This window comes from Maylandia zebra, linkage group LG12 (genome assembly GCF_041146795.1).
Source record: "Maylandia zebra isolate NMK-2024a linkage group LG12, Mzebra_GT3a, whole genome shotgun sequence".
NCBI lineage: Eukaryota > Metazoa > Chordata > Actinopteri > Cichliformes > Cichlidae > Maylandia > Maylandia zebra.
In genome coordinates this window covers 33,915,167-33,932,010 of record NC_135178.1, presented here as the reverse complement: position 1 = coordinate 33,932,010, position 16,844 = coordinate 33,915,167, and the positions used below count along the sequence as shown (strand labels likewise).

Sequence of the window (16,844 nt, the reverse complement as noted above, 5' to 3'; positions counted from 1 at the left end):
GCCTTCTGAAGGCTCGAGAGATAAAGCATGAAAAAAAGGGAAAGTGGGGAAAGGATTTTATTTTCCCCCTTAAAGTCTGCAGAAATCACTCTGGACTGAATCTAAAATCTCAAACACCCTTTAGTCTCTAACGTATCTGCCCATTAACAGAATTTTAGATGCAGCTGCTGAATGATAAACATGTCTTGCTCTAACTGTATCTGGTTCTGCAGACACACGAACATGAATGTGGCACCCATACTGTTGAAAGCCTTACAAATGTAAGCACACTGTGCTTACAAGTCATGTTCTTCCACACCATACTGGGAAAAGAATTCCTTTATGGTCCTTTGTCTCCTAATTCAGGCAATGACGCTCTTAGCGTCTTAGCATCTATAAAGTTAAAACCAAAGCAGCCTTTGTGTTTTAAAGTGTATATGTGCTGATTTTACTTTTTCCCTTTCGCTTATCCCAGAATCTGGATCACTGTTGACTCGATATTTCTGCATTTGTCTTGGAACTAAAAAAGAAGAAGATTTTCTACTGAGTGGTTGAATGCACTGCATCCCGTGAGTTTGTTATTCATATATAAAATGCAATGTGATAGAGCCTTAAAGGGTTTGAAAAATGACTGACTTTGATGTAGTTTTCAAACTCGATGGACGGAAATGGACTATACAAATGATGCATATCTGCAGACTATGATCCTGTGCAGGCTGTAAGATATTCATCTTGTAAACTACACATGCAACATGTGTTTAGAGAAATAAAAATACCCAATAAACAGCATTTGGTGTGCTTCAGTAAAAAGGCAGGAAACAGGAACTTCTTTTAGACATTTTTTTTATTAAAATTATTATTAAATAAATAGCAAATAATATAATAAATAACTAAATAAAACATATATACAACAATAACAACAACAGCAGTGTCAGTATCATATAATTGGCCTATAGTAGTGACAGTTTTCCTTGACAAAATTAAACATGTAAAACATTCACTTTGCCAGCAGGCCTATAATGCCGTTAGAGAAAAGTTCAAGTTTTTCTTAAAATCAAGTTTCAGTTTCTTGTCAGTATTCACAGTTCCTTGATTCTTTCGAGTGTTGTCTCATTTCTTGCTAATAGTCCTGCTTCGGCTTTGAGCGAGACTTGTTAGCCGGCGCATGGAGCTCCTTTCCCGGCTACACCGCGCAGGGCGCACCGCTCTTCTCCAAAAACTACTCAGGATCAGCTCCTGTTCGGTTCGGGTTAGGACCCAGTAGCCCTGTCTGGGGCGGTTTACAGTGAAACCAGTCCTGATAGTTTTAGTTGTCGCTGCCCAGCCTGTGGTAGACCAGCAGTGCCACCATGCTTTTCCCGGCGCTCTGCTCGAAGGACCGGCTGGTGTCTGTCTCTTGGCCGGGCTGGGAGCAGGTGGGCTTCGGGATTATCTGCTCGTTGGATGATCCGCCGTCCTCACAGCTGCTCGGTGTGGCTGACATCAGTTCGGGTTTGGCGCACAGGTCTGAGAGCTGGCAAGCCTGCTCCTCCGCTGACTGGAAGGAGAAACCCTGGTAGTCGCCGATCGGGCTCTCCGTGTTTCCCAGCGCCGTCTCTGTGCAAGGATCTTCGGTGTAGATCTGCCACAGCACCACAAGGCACAGGATGACCAGCCAGCGCTTGGCCTGGCTTTTCTCTGGAGGAGGAAGGTGCATGCGGACTTTAGCGGGGTACATGACCCGGGTGCAGCGCTTCTTCGGCCGGATGGGCACGTAGGAGCGCACGGCGGTTGCCTGAGCCGGTACCCGCTCAAAGGTAAAAACCTCCGGCTCCGTGCTTCGGCTCGTCATCCTGCATGAGGCGAATCTCTCCTGCTCAACAGTCAGAGTCGTGCTGTTTGACCGTGCGTACATTTTCTCGTAGTCTTGGGTCGCTTTCTCTAGGATTTGTTTGTTTCGCTTGTTCGTAGTTTGCTGCAAGTTAGATATACTCCAGGCGCCAAGACCTCGAATTTATACATTCGAAACGCAGGTTGTTCACTTTAACCACGCCTACATCGTTAGCCACTCCCTGTATTGCACAAGTGAGGAAAAAAAACCTTTTAAAAATTTTTTATATGTCGTATGTGCCAAGGCTCTGACCGAGCAGGCTGCGGATGGAAGCTGAATCATCAGGGCTTGGTAGAATGACTACATTCTACATTCCCCACATTAAAAGACTATTCAGTATTTGAACCAATCAAATGAGCGAATTTAATCTTAATTATATTTAAAATCACTTAAAATTATAATATGAATATAATGCTAAATATAAATGATCATTTAATTTGCGGATTTTTAAAATATTGGTTTAATGATAGACCACTAAACTGTCATATATTGTTGTTAGATATAAAATAAAAAGGTTTTTTTTCTCCCAGAATTAAAAAAAAAATCCCATATTTTCATCAACAAGGTCACACATTTTTGGTTGTTGGACACTTTATAAAAATTAACCTTCACATGGTACTCACATGACATCCTGAAATCTTTGGGGAGAGCCCCAAGGTTTCAGTTTACTCTAAACACTTTACGCTCTACAGTATGTTGTCAGCAACATGTGACAGTTATGTTAGTGGAAACTTCCTTCAAATAAACATCAGGATGTTATTGTTATTGAGCACTCAAACTCGAACCTGAGAAAGGGGAATGAATGGCTGAATGTGAAAATGTGAAAAATACTATTTAAATGTGTGCCATGTAGATTATGAAAAAAAAAGGGGAGGGGGGGGGGGGGGGCAGATTAAGGGGGAAAAACAAATGCAACTTCCTTCCCACACCTTGAGTGACACACACACATTTCATGCCAAAGAGTGAAAACATATCCTGCTGTGATTAAAAGTAAACTGTAATTTACGTAAACGTAAATGCCACTTCTCTAACCTATACTTTGAAATAAAAATAAAAATGATTCACGTTCAGTCAGACAGTTCTTTTTTTTTTTCCTTAGGAAATCCTCCAATTCCCAAATTACAGTGTTACAGCTAAATGACTTCTCCAAATGCTGACCTGGAAACAGTGAGGCTGACTACAGTAACTTTGCTGTGGCAGCTTATTTGCATGCAGAAGAACAAGGATTCATACAAACTCAAAGTGAACAAATAACAACAAATAACAAAGATTTTGGCCTTTTGTTCTGTTTAGTTCCAGCTTAAATTTAAATTCAAGTGAAAGTTGAATGTGACAGAAAGGAAAACCAGAGACAGGCCACAAACCCCAGTTTGTGATCACTGTATTCACACATAACAATCACCAGTATGTGCAAAAATCCTTGTCTGTTGCTTTGCGTAATGCTATGCCCAGCATGCAGTTCACATGAACAAAAATCAATACAAACAAATACAAATATGTAGCCAAAGAGTCTGCCAGCACAGGACGGAGTACACAAACGTGAAATACAAAGGCCAGCATGCTTTTTTTCTCTCTCTGCACACTAGTTACACAGCGTTGTGCACTCCCCAAACTGGCCGGCTGGTGGGAGTGCACACGGGCTTTTTTAGGCCAAGTCAAACGTCCACGATAGCCTTGTGCTTGTGCAGACACTCCAAGCTTATGTCGGTGTCTTAACATAGGCCTTGGTTTCCAGCAGACTACTGCAGGCAAATCAGGGAGAGTGATTAGCAAACACAAATCTGCTGTGTTAGGCTCATCTCACTGGCATCCTTCTCTGAAGTAATCACACTACAACAGCTGAGTTCTGAACAAGCCCTGCTGCCACATGATCAAATCATCCTTTGATCTTGTGTTTTCTTCATGTGTTTGAGAGAACAGAAAAAAAAGTCAAATCAAAACTAGGATCGTAAGACATGTGAAAACGTGACTCGGAATTTTTATTCTACCCTGTGCTTCCCTATAACAGATATTGACGGAGGGGAGTTTTGATGTGTTTTCCAACATGTGATTTTTGTCACCCTGAGCTGTGGGTCATTGTGAGTGGTGAAATTATGTTATGCTGTTAGAGTAGTCCACACTCTGAGAGATAGATCTAGCGTGTAATTTTGTAAAAACTGTATTGTTGTTGTTGAGGCTGAGTTGTTCTGATTGCTGATTTGTGACTATATTTTGAGACTGTTAGAAATCTGGATATTAATACTATTAGCAGATATATTCTGTTTTTTCTTATGGCCAGTTCAGTAGGTACTCATGCTCAATTGTTTGTTAATGCAAATATCAAATCAGCCAGTCACATTTACCACATAGACATGGTGAAGACAACCTGCTGAACTGCTTGTCTACTGGAATTTTCACATACAACCATATCTTTGGTTTACAGAAAAAGGCTCATAAAAGAGAAAATATACAGTTTTTGTTTGAGGAAATGGTCAGAGGAGAATGGCCAGACTGCTTCCACCTCATAAGAGGCAGCATTAATTGAAATTGTATCCAATTCAGGATCAAAGGGAGGCTGGAGCTTATCCCAGCTGTCATAACGTGAGAGCGAGGGTACATCAGGTCACCAGTCTGTCCCAGAGCTGACACAGAGTGACAGGCAACCATTCATATTCACATTCACACCTATAGGTAGTTTAGGATAACCAGTTAACCTAACCCCGCTGACGGCATGTCTTTCAACTGTGAGAGGAAGCCAGAGTATCAGAAAACCCACGCAAACATGGGGAGAACATGCAAACTCCACTATTGCCACTTCCTGTGAGGCAACAGTGCAAACCACCAGTGCCACTGACATAACAATTTGCACAATATTGCTAAAATTAGCAACACCCTGAAAAATCCTCTTTTGTTCCAAGACACTGCAGTGAGAGTACTAACTGGATGTAGAAAGCTTATTTCTACCATGTTAGTTTCTCTTCATTGGTTCCCTGTTAAATTCAGAATTACACTTAAAAATCATTCTCCTCACATACAGTACAGAGATCATCATATCATAGGACCTTTTCATCCCAACAGAGCACTTTCCTCTCAGACTGCAGGTTGATTTGTGTTGAATGGGAGGCAGACACCCTTTACGATTAAGCTTAAAACTTTCCTTTTTAATGAAAGCATAGGGTTAGGGTTGGATCCCCTGCTGGAGGCTTTGTGTTTCTTCTGGAATGATTTCTTTTCGCCCCTTCCTGAGCCTGGTTCTGCTGAGTTTTTCGTTTCCCCTGTTGCCGAGTGCTTGCTTATAAGGGGTCATCTCATCGCTGGGGGTTCCTTCTAACATTGTAAGGTCTTTAACTGACATTGCGAAGTGTTATGATGTGACTATAGTTGTGAATTGGCATTAGATAAATAGAATTGAATTGAAATGGAACTGATTAAAATCTCTTATACAGCTAAGGTATGCAGAAGACAATCTCTGAATGCACAACATGTTGAACCTTGAAGCAGTTGGGTACAGCAGCAGAAGACCACACTCCTGTTAGCTAAGAACAGGAAACTGAGGCTGCAGTTTGAATGAAGCCTCAGTTTCCAAAAGTCAGGATTCAGCCTACCTTGTACCAACAGTTCAGGCTGCTTGGTCCTTAGTATCAGTTAAGCATTGTTTAAATACCGCAGCCTATTGTTGACCATGTCCACCTCTTTAATATCACAGTGAACCCATATTCAGCTGGCTGATTTCAGCAGGATAACATGCTATGACAGGAAGCTCATATCATGTATAACTAGTTCCTTGAACATGACAAAGAGTTCACTCTACTCAAATACATTGTACACAGTAATCAGATCTCAATCCATTAGAACAACTTTGGAATATAGAGCAACGGGATATTTGCATGATGGAGATAAATCTGCAGCAACTATGTGAAGCAGTCTTATCAATATGGACCAAAATCTTTGAGGAATGTTTCCAGCAGCTTATGATCTATGTCACAAAGGGTTAAGGTAGTTCTAAAGGCAAAAGGCAACCAACCCGGTACTAATAAGTCATCCAAATCAGCTTCATTTGCTCATTTCATTCAGGGTTTTTCAAGAAAGTCAAAAAAATAAAAGAAAAATGCTTGGTTTTTGAGTCAAAGTGTAATGTATAAAACTGTCTTAAATGGTCAATAGAAACTGTAAAAAAAAAATCTAATAAAATAATTTTCTTTCTTTTTTCTTTTTCCATGCATAACTCATGCCTTTTCAAGTGAAAACGGTGTATATTTACGCCCTTTGTAAAGCCAACAATTCTCTGGAAGTGGATTGCATCAACCTGCAGTTTCACTGTACACTGCCAGATTATCTTTTAGCATAGCTGATCTGCCCTGTAGGGAATTCCACTTTCTTTCACAATCTAATCCAGAAAGATTCAGCTTGACAAAAAGTAAGGGTTTATAAAATTCAAATGTGAGCTGTTTCTTTTCTGTTTGTAGTTTCAGATTTGGCTTCTTGTATTTGAAACCTGCAACAAAATCTTTCCTACACTCTGGTTGAGTATCAGTATTTTAATTTTAAAACTCCTGTAATTCCTGTCCACTGTTACAGAGGTTAGATGCTGATTTGTGCACAGACTGGGGCATTTAACATTAATCACCATGTTTTATTAATAAATTAAGGGAGAGTTTATATTTATAAGGCGTCAGCTTAGCTCTAATGTAGCCTGGAAAATGTATTTCGACCTCAAGGCTAAATCTGTTCTTCTGTTTTCAGGCTTTTCACCAGACTTTTAAACCTACCTGCAGATTAACCACCGATCTTGGCTGATGAAGGGCTTCAGCATGTTTGGAAACTGGACGCTTCAAACAAAGGGTATGTTCAACCACTAAAATGCTGCCAACTATGTCATAGGATGATTAGCCTGATGTGTTCAATCAATGAAACACCATTAACAGTTGTGCTTCAGCATAAAAAAAAAAAAAAACAAACCTTTCTCATTGTCTTCCACAGAACAGTTTTAGATGAGCTTTAGCTATTCAGAACAACTACCGTATAAACACTTGGCATTCACAGCGTAGCTTACAGTTGCCAATCCATTTCTTGCCGAAAGTGTTTAATGAGGCTTTGTTCACGGCTCTGTGCAGGCCAGTTTTTCTACACAAAACCTAAAGTAGCTTGAAAGACCAAGGGGGGAATTGTTCTTACTAACTGGCACTATCAAAATGATGCAAAATGATGCAAAATTAGCAATTAGCAACGCTTGCTTACAATTTTAACTTTGAAATGTAATAAAACATATCACAATGGAAGAGGCTATAATCGTGTGTGCATAGACCTGACCGGGTTAGGATTTTGAGGAAGAGTGCAGCTTTCTAAGCAAATAGTGGTAAATAGGTCATGAGATCAACAGTAGCAGATTTTTACACCAAATGCAACCAATGCCACTGGGCTTGGAACCAACAGGGGTTGTACAGTAACAAGACAGTGAAAGCTGAGCTGAAAGTCAACAATAACAGGTAAGAAAGTCAAAACGCGATGGAATCATAGTGCCTTGCTATTTTGACTTTTCTCTTCTTTTTTCTTCTTACAGCTTGCAGCTGGATTTGAAACCACAATGTTTAGAAAACCTAAAAAGTGTGTCTGAGGTACTTCAAAGCACATGCATTCATTTAGGTACTTCAAGGTCATTTCACTCAGGGAGGTGAGGTTGACGATTCAAGGAAACAATCTCTTTGACTTATGATAATAATCATTGTTTGAAGGTTTCTTATTGTTTACAGCTAAACCGCCAACCATTTACAGGGGAAAAAAAGAAATCTCTTCCTCCACCTACTCCCAAGTACAGTTGGCAAAGGACTGAGAGAGATGACTTCGGCCTTTGTTTCACATGGCTGGTTTGTGATATAATGCAGAGATTATCTTTTTCGAAAGAAACTAGATGAGGTTTACGTGCATTTTGCACAGGATTTGACATTGCCTCAAAAATGAGGAAGAAACAAACTGACAACATAATGAAATGAATAACAAGAAGTATTGTGCAACTTTATTCCCATCTGTGTGTATTGTTTGAGCAGTTTTGGATATAGTTTTAGTATGACATTAGCAAACATCCATGGAGGATGTGCAAAAATACTTTAAATGGTGCAGATTTCTTTGCAGATTTAATTTTTATCTTCCTCATTTCCATCAATTTCTCCAGTCCACAGAGTCACAATAGGTATATTATTTCTTCTACTGCACAAGGAAGTAGCAGGTTAAGGCTGTGACACAGTTTGTGCACCATGTTGTCGTTTTGCTTTTATACTTTTTTATTTTTATTCACTCTTTGGGTAGATGTAGAAAGATTTTCAACCTTTTCCTGTTTTAAGACGACCACTAAAAATGCAAAAACTTACAAAAAGGTTGCTAAAGTATTACTCAAATGAGTCCTGCACAATTGTCCCTAACAAGGAACACAAAAAAGCTTTGCGTTTCTAACCTAACCCTTCTTGAATGTAACTGTAACTCTGGTTTTTCAGAATCACCCATTTTAATTAAATAACACTGAACAAAACTACATTTTTTTGTAAAAGATAGAAAGAAGAATTTGATTTATTTTCTGTCTCTGCTTTTAAATAAGCCAGAATACTAATTTTAAATGCCAAATCAAAATTTTCAAGGCCAGGGCATCGATACCACCAAAAATAAACAAAGAGAAGTTTATAGATCTATTTTGACTTATTTTGTCTTTAATTTAACAGACATGAACATTGCAGATTTGTGTAATCATCTTCAGTATAACGTGAACAGTCAGACCACAGTATGATTACGATTAGGTTAGCTCTGCTTTTCACAATCTGACATCGTAGTGATTTTTTCCTTGTTTTTTTTAACGGATTTCTTTGACGTTGTGTAACCTGCACATGCAAAGGACACCAATGGTGCCCTGTTACTTTGGTTATATCACTCATTGGCTTTATCTTATTTGAATTTGTCTGGCAGCCAAGATGCCTGTCCTGTGTTGTAGATAAAACAAAAGCAATGGAAAAACTTGTTATCATGTCTGCTCCCGAGCACACTAGGGCCACCTTTAAGCACCTGAAGATTGCACAACAAAAAAGACCATGGATGTGTTCCTCAGCCAGAGGACTTTGTTTGTTGTACTTACAGTAGGATGCAAAAGTTTGGGCAACCATTATTTTCCTGTATAAATCGTTGGTTGTTACAATAAAAAATGTCAGTTAAATATATCATATAGGAGACACACACAGTGATATTTGAGAAGTGAGATGAAGTTTATTGGATTTACAGAAAGTGTGCAAGAATTGTTTAAACAAAATCAGGCAGGTGCATAAATTTGGGCACTGTTGTCATTTTATTGATTCCAAAACATTTAGAACTAATTATTGGACCTAAAATTGGCTTGGTAACCTCAGTGACCCCTGACCTACATACACAGGTGAATCCAATAATGAGAAAGAGTATTTAAGGGGGACAATTGTAAGTTTCCCTCCTCTTTTAATTTTCTCTGAAGAGTAGCAACATGGGGGTCTCAAAACAACTCTCAAATGACCCGAAGACAAAGATTGTTCACCATCATGGTTTAGGGGAAGGATACAGAAAGCTCAGAGATTTAAGCTGTCTGTTTCCACAGTTAGGAATATATTGAGGAAATGGAAGACCACAGGCTCAGTTCAAGTTGAGGCTCGGAGTGGCAGACCAAGAAAAATCTCGGCTACACAGAAGCGACGAATGGTGAGAACAGTCAGTCGACCCACAGACCAGCACCAAAGACCTACAACATCATGTTGCAGCAGATGGAGTCACTGTGCATCGTTCATCCATTCGGCGCACTTTACACAAGAAGATGCTGTATGCGAGAGTGATGCAGAGGAAGCCTTTTCTCTGCCCACAGCACAAACAGAGCCTTTTGAGGTATGCTAAAGCAATTTTGGACAAGCCAGCTTCATTCTGGAATAAGGTGCTGTGGACTGATGAAACTAAAATTGAGTTATTTGGGCATAACAAGGGGCGTTATGCATGGAGGACAAAAACGCAGCATTCCAAGAAAAACACCTGCTACCTACAGTGAAATATGGTGGTGGCTCCATCATGCTGTGGGGCTGTGTGGCCAGTGCAGGGACTGGGAATCTTGTCAAAGTTGAGGGACACATGGATTCCACTCAGTATCAGCAGATTCTGGAGACCAATGTCCAGGAATCAGTGACAAAGCTGAAGCTGCGCCGGGGCTGGATCTTTCAACAAGACAACGACCCGAAAAACTGCTCTCGATCCACTAAGGCATTCATGCAGAGGAACAAGTACAACGTTCTGGAATGGCCATCTCAGTCCACAGACCTGAATATTATTGAAAATCTGTGGTGTGAGTTAAAGAGAGCTGTCCATGCTCGGAAGCCATCAAACCTGAATGAACTAGAGATGTTTTGTAAAGAGGAATGGTCCAAAATACCTTCAACCACAATCCAGACTCTCATTGGAAGCTACAGGAAGCGTTTAGAGGCTGTAATTTCTGCAAAAGGTGGATCTACTAAATATCGATTTCATTTCCTTTCCTTTTCTTTTCTTATCTTTTCTTTTTTTTTCTTTTTCTTTTCTTTTTTTTTTTTTTTTTGTGGTGCCCAAATTTATGCACCTGCCTGATTTTGTTTAAACAATTATTGCACACTTTCTGTAAATCCAATAAACTTCATTTCACTTCTCAAATATCACTGTGTGTGTTTCCTATATGATATATTTAACTGACTTTTTTTAAATTTTTTTTATTGTAACAACCAACAATGTATACAGGAAAATAAGAACTATTAACAAGGTTGCCCAAACTTTTGCATCCTACTGTATATATGTACATTTTTTGTGCCTAATTTCTACACAAGGTGATAAAATCATTGACAGTACGTTTGACCAAGGATGTGAGTGGCTGCATCAGTGACAGACCTGACTGACTCGGCATGTCTGAACAATGGTATGGACACAGGCAACAGCTACTGGATCTGTAGGATCTGTAGCTGGATCCCCCACAAAACAGATACTTTAAACACTCGATGGCATGATAAAGCCAATGACCACAGAGGTAATCCCAGCCCAAGTGACCATCGCTGAGGGGGTGCCAGTGTAAATGCGAATGTTGTTTCTGGCTGATGGTCACACAGAGCCAAGAATGTACCGTATACTGACTTGTGTCAGCATAACCGCCAGTGTGACAAAGATGATAATTCCCAAGCTGTGATAGACAAAGAGAGGATGATGATCATTGTGATGCATAGACTGTCTGAAGCAAGAGACTGTTTAACGATAATCATGCTGTGGTCTAAACTTTTACTGTATATGATGCTGAAAATCCTTTGGCCTTCTAGCTCATTTAGTAGCAGAATTATTACAGAATTAATTTAGCATTGGACATTTGGTAACATTCACAATGGCAACTGCACAGGCGTCATGGATAATGGCCTGTTTATGCAAAGTAGGTTGATTCTGTTCATCTGCATGTGACATTTTTAATGGGACAAACATTTCACCACTTATCTAAGTGACTCTCTTAAAACGTTTCTTCCATTGAAAACGCTACGTCTAGATGAACAGAATCAACCTTTTGGGATGTACTTACCTGGATGATTTAGCATGCATCAAGATCTTTATTCAAAGCATTTTTCAAAAATCAATAATTTGCCAAAAGAAATCCAATAAAAAGTAAAAAAACAAAAACAAAAAAACTTAACATAATGAATATGGCTATCAGGTTTCAGCATTGGCTCTGAGTATGTCAGGACTAAAGGACATTTCTGACTCTCTTTTAAGATATTAACTAGCTTGCCATAGCAGGCCAATAGTTGGGTCTCTAACTAATCTAACATGTTTAGGACAAACTTTAACCCTAATGTTTATTGGATGTGAAAATAAGTGGTGAAAGTGAGAAGATTTTAGCAGCTAACCAGACCAAACAGGGAATGCAAAAGATACGTTTTTACAGTTAATCATCTCGGTCAAAATTAATATTTGATTGTGCCAGCACTTCTCTACTGTGTCCTAATGTAGACCATCACACTTTTAACTGATTTAATTATGTTGTTCAAAAAAGGTTTTACATTTTAGATAGTGGCATCTTGGAAAAGACCATATTTAAATCTGGGTTAGAAACTTATGATAGATCCTGAAATATTCTTTATGAACCATCTCACTCTTCTTTTATTTAAAAGGGAAACAGACTGCTATTTCGTTTTTGTGTTTTTATGTTTTTACTCCACTATATTAAGCCCATGTGCTTTAATAGATGTACCTTGTCTTGCCTCGTCTTGCATACTGGCATTTTTTATTCCTGCATTTGCAAACTGTGTGGGCAGGAAACTATTTGCACCTACACTCCCAACAACTGCATTAAAGCTTCCATTCATTACTACCTGCACTTTCCACGTGCAGTATCAGCATACACGTGGCTGAAGCCAATTATCATCACAGATTCCCATCAGTATTACTTTGAAGTGGCTGTAACTTCCTCTTTGAAGCTGAAAAATGCCTGGATTCTCTTCACAGTATTCCTTTCATTGCAATTATGCAGTCATCACCCACATGAAACAAAGCAAGACTAAAAGAAATGTGAGAGTTGCTCAACTGTCAGCGAAATTGACAGTTGCACAACTCAGACATTTAGGTTGGTTGGCGATATGAGTTGTAAACGCCTTCATATTTAGGGTCAAGACATCTTGGAAACACAAAATTTTTGAAGGTACTTTATGAATTCATGCAGGAACTGCTAAATGGCACGGATAATGATATGGATTTTGATTGGGATATTTTCATAATTCAGTGCTCAAACATGCTGTCACATTTTCTCTCGGTTTCAGTCTCAGCAGACGTCTAAAACTTGTTCTGTACACTTCCTGCATGTTTGAAATACGTTTGATTCCTTTGCTTTTGTTCAACTGTGATCTTTGGTTGGAAAAAATCAAAAGAACTTTATGCATCTTAGGCATCAAAAGCATTAGAAGCATCTGAAGCATTGATCTATCAGAAACCGAGAACACAATTAGTATTACGTCACACCGACATATTTGTACTTACTGCAACCTAAACCTGATTCTGCACTTTCATTTTCCAGTCAGTCCCAAAAATTCGACTATACTGGGATTAATATATAAGAGGAGTCTGTGCAAGAACTTACTGTTTTACCCATGTCTTGGTGATTTAATGTTAATTGATTGAAGGTGTATAAATATCTTTTGGAGTACAGATATCCACTTATAATTAAATTCTACTGAAGGGTGTATCTTGATTTTGCGCAATCGATTGAATTAGCAAGAGCCAATAGACAGCTGATGAATCTGTGTCCTTATTGCAAAATGGCTAAACACAAAGGCAAACACTCAGACAAGCAGTGGGAACCTTGACTGAATGTCTGGGTGAATAGAGGATAACATGGCTGAGAGATGTGTCACAACAAGTTTCACCTTTTTCATCAGCAGGGTGTGAGATTCCTAAACACATTCATGCTGTCAGAATCTTTTGGACCAGTCTTTCCAAATACGGCATGCGATGAGGCAAGCCACTGGTTGTCTGATGAACTGTTCACTAACAGCAAAATTGACTGAAATTAGACCTCATACAGAAATATCTTGGTGGCCAGTGGGCTGGTCCGGCTCTCTGCCCCATACTCAGTGTTCTGTGTCTGTGGGTTGGTGGGTTTATCCACAGAGGCATATTATGTTTAAGAGACATGCAGATCTTAAGGAGTTTGAATTGTAGACTGAGGCACAGTTTGAGAAAAAGTGTTTATTTCAGAAAACTCAGGTATTATGTCAGAGAAAATCCTGAAAAACTGTGAACCCGAGCACCCAAAGAGCCACTTTTATGTAGTTAGAATGGAAAAGTAAGATTAAAGTAACATCAAATTTGTTTAATAGGTACTACATGCAAGATCTGATCAAAAGTCTCCTGGACTCAACCCGTACAACTCAACATTATTTCAATTTTGGCTGATCTCCCCTTCAAGGTCATCTTCTTGTGCACCGCTGAGCAGATCCCTCCATGGCTGCTGTTGTTTGTATCCTCCTTGAAAGTCCTGTTATTACCTCTTTTCTTTTAGCTGTGATCTTTACATTGGGTGTTAGCATTGTTTAGTGCTAAAAACCAACTTCAGATTCATCGTCTAGGATGCAACTGGAGTCCACTTGGAGTTTTGGTGTAACATCACTGAAGCGAAAACATCTAGCTGAAGCAGCCTGAAACCCTGTGCTGCTAACAAGAGTTCCCTTTCCTCTACTTCCAAAGCATGAAATTGAAGTTGAAGGATACACTCATTGACACAGGTACATTTCAGAGTCATAAAGAGCAGGACTTCTATGCTATCTGCTATATGCTTGTTCTGCTGTACTGTGGATTGTTTTTAGTCAGGTGTGATGTCATTTCCTGTCTTTTCAGTAAATTATGGTTTCCTCAGTGACTCTTTTTGAATACAGTGTCAAATAATCAAGTGAACTGAAACATCAAGAACACCCTGGTCAAGAAATGTATGATTAAAAATCATGAATGGTTGCTTACCTTTTTGTTTTTTAAAGTGAATATATTATCTCTAAATCAATCTTTCTCTATTCTTTCTCTGCGTCAGTATACAAGCCTAGTCACCAGTGTGATCAGTGATAAATAAATACAAACATACGGAAGTTCCTTTTTTCACAGTAAAAGTAAACTTGTCTTCATTCATCATGACTTCTTAAGCCAAAGTTGTGTAACAATTGTGTACGTGCAGTTTCATCACTGATACCAACTCAGATTCTCAAGAACTGAATGATTCATAGAACATCTAGAATTGATGGATGGATGAAGGGAGAGCAAATGCTCAGACGCACATCTTTTAAATACTCCAGGTAATCTGTCCAGATCTAGGTGATCAATTACACTGAATAACTTTGTGTACCAGGAACCCGAAAAGGCAACAAAGACAGACAAACTGGCAGAAACATGCAGCATGTCCAGCAAACGCATAGCCCACAGCTAAATCTCATCCACCTGTGGATGCTTCACTCTGTCTTGTTGCATTTGCAAGCCACACAAAATGTCTGCAAGGGTATCATCTGCCCTGAGCTGTACTTTAAAGTGGACATGAAACACCTTGGAGCCCTACTCTAAAAAGCTGTTCTATATTTAACAGTGCCAAAGGTTGCTGCTAATAGTGTAAGTATAGTGATTTATGTTAGCAAACTGGTAACAGGATCAATATCTTAGTGTAAATCAGGGACACTAAAACCAAAAACTACTAAGGGGGGGTCACTTTTGTACGGTCCCTGGCTGTATGTTAAAAAACAAAAAAATGATATACTGTCCACTTTCTCTCTCTCTCTTTTTAAATACTCACTCGCTGTCCTGAAATGGGAGAATACACCTTTTAACTGTAAATCTGGTTTCCAGGGCACTTTATAAATGAAGACTATATGGAGGGAAGCCTGTTTAAGTTAGGTGCACTGTTTCACCAGACCAAAAAGCTGAAGTCCATGATGTCTCCTCTGTGTTTAACCCTTCCCCGTTGGGTCGGGTGTAAAGGCTGAGCAGACCAGATGTTCACAGTGTGCAGTCAGCACTATTTTATGGATTAAAATATTCTCTTTGCTCAAGCACATCCAAACAGTTACAATATAACAAGTTAATACATGCACATCACATCGCAAACATACCTACTTACCTTCTTATCGCTTACTTAGCTTCTTACAGATGCATGATAGGAAATTCTTACTTCTATCAGCGGGTCTGCAGCGAAAACAAATTAATATCTGCAACAATCAGGAGCCCCTAGTGCCTTATTTTTTGTAAACTTTATTTCCTCATGTCTAGTTAGAGATTCTGATCTCACTAAGAGGAGTATCACCATGACAAATCACCAGATTAAAACGTGACTGTTCCTGCGCCTTACATGGCAGCTCCTTTTGTAAGCGTTTTCTTGTATTACGAGGTAAAAAAAAAACAAAAACACAATTTTACTTTGTTTCTGACAACAAATAATACTCAATCTGTTAGTTCAACAGATTGAGTTGTAAATTTGCATAAAAATGCGCATGTCATTATTTTTAGTGAAATGCAATCCAACAATCATGTGAAGAGGTTTCATATTACACAGCAAATATGATCAAACACTTGGATAGAACAACTGTCTTTCAACAGTCAGTGACCTCCACCAGAGCCTGGCTTAGTGAGGAGGCGCATCTGCTGAGACCAGGTATGCAAAAGGTGAAGAGAAAAAAAGAGGAACATAGAGACCCAGGTCTTTCCTTGTAAGCAGACAAACAGGACAAACTGCCTGCAAGCTGAAAAAGCTAGATGACATACAAATAAGAAAAAGGCACAAAAACACCTGGGTTTTCCTAAGCTCAGCAGAGTCCTGTGCAGCTGTTTACACGGCATTGCAATCACAGAGCTAACAGAGATGTATCGTGTTTTTTCTTTTCTAAGATTTATATGTGCTAAATTGCTAACGTATGAAAGTTAAACCTCAACGATGGCTGACTAAAAACTTGAAAACGTGTTTTAAAGATCATTTCATTGTCTGCTCAGACTATGTGAGGTTGTGGAAAGCCAGACTCGGGTTAAATTTAAATAAACTTAAATGCTTTGAAGACAAAATCCCACAAAAGTTCCCATCTTCACTCAGGTCACTGAAGAAGCAATTACTTTATTCTATGTTTTTTTTTTTATTACATTTGGTAGCCAGCTATGCAGTAAATGGGGTTTTGATCATTTTAGAAAGAGGTGAAAAAGTCGGAAAATATTTTTTCTCCGTAAGCTTCCTTTGACTCAGTAGTGTAACGTCTTTTCCACCCTGACAGTAACACTGCTGTGCAAAACCTCCCACATACTATTCAAATCGTCTGCTGCTCATGTTTTATTTCCGACTGAGATGACCACACAGCTCTGTCTGCTGTCTGAACTCTTTGACAGCGTTTACATATTTCCACTTTTACTGTAAAATATGACCCAGCGAAGCACAAAAGCTTTTTCTTCTTTAAACAGTTTTGTTTGCAGTGTCGACCACATGTTTCTTTTAATGTCTGCTCGTGCTTTCTCA

General features: G+C 39.2%; 1 protein-coding gene across 1 annotated transcript; it reads right to left on the bottom strand.

The window, feature by feature from the left end:
* Window positions 1-805: 805 nt before the first annotated feature.
* Window positions 806-2,001, bottom strand: ier3 (immediate early response 3). Its single transcript, XM_076891159.1, has one exon. The coding sequence runs from the start codon at window positions 1,871-1,873 to the stop codon at window positions 1,286-1,288; it is 588 nt and encodes a 195-aa protein (XP_076747274.1). The 5' UTR covers window positions 1,874-2,001; the 3' UTR covers window positions 806-1,285.
* Between the last annotated feature and the right edge of the window lie 14,843 nt (window positions 2,002-16,844).

What these genes read in the sequence shown, in the direction of transcription:
- ier3 (XM_076891159.1), bottom strand. Translation starts at nt 1,873, where the DNA reads ATGTACGCACGGTCAAACAGCACGACTCTGACTGTTGAGCAGGAGAGA.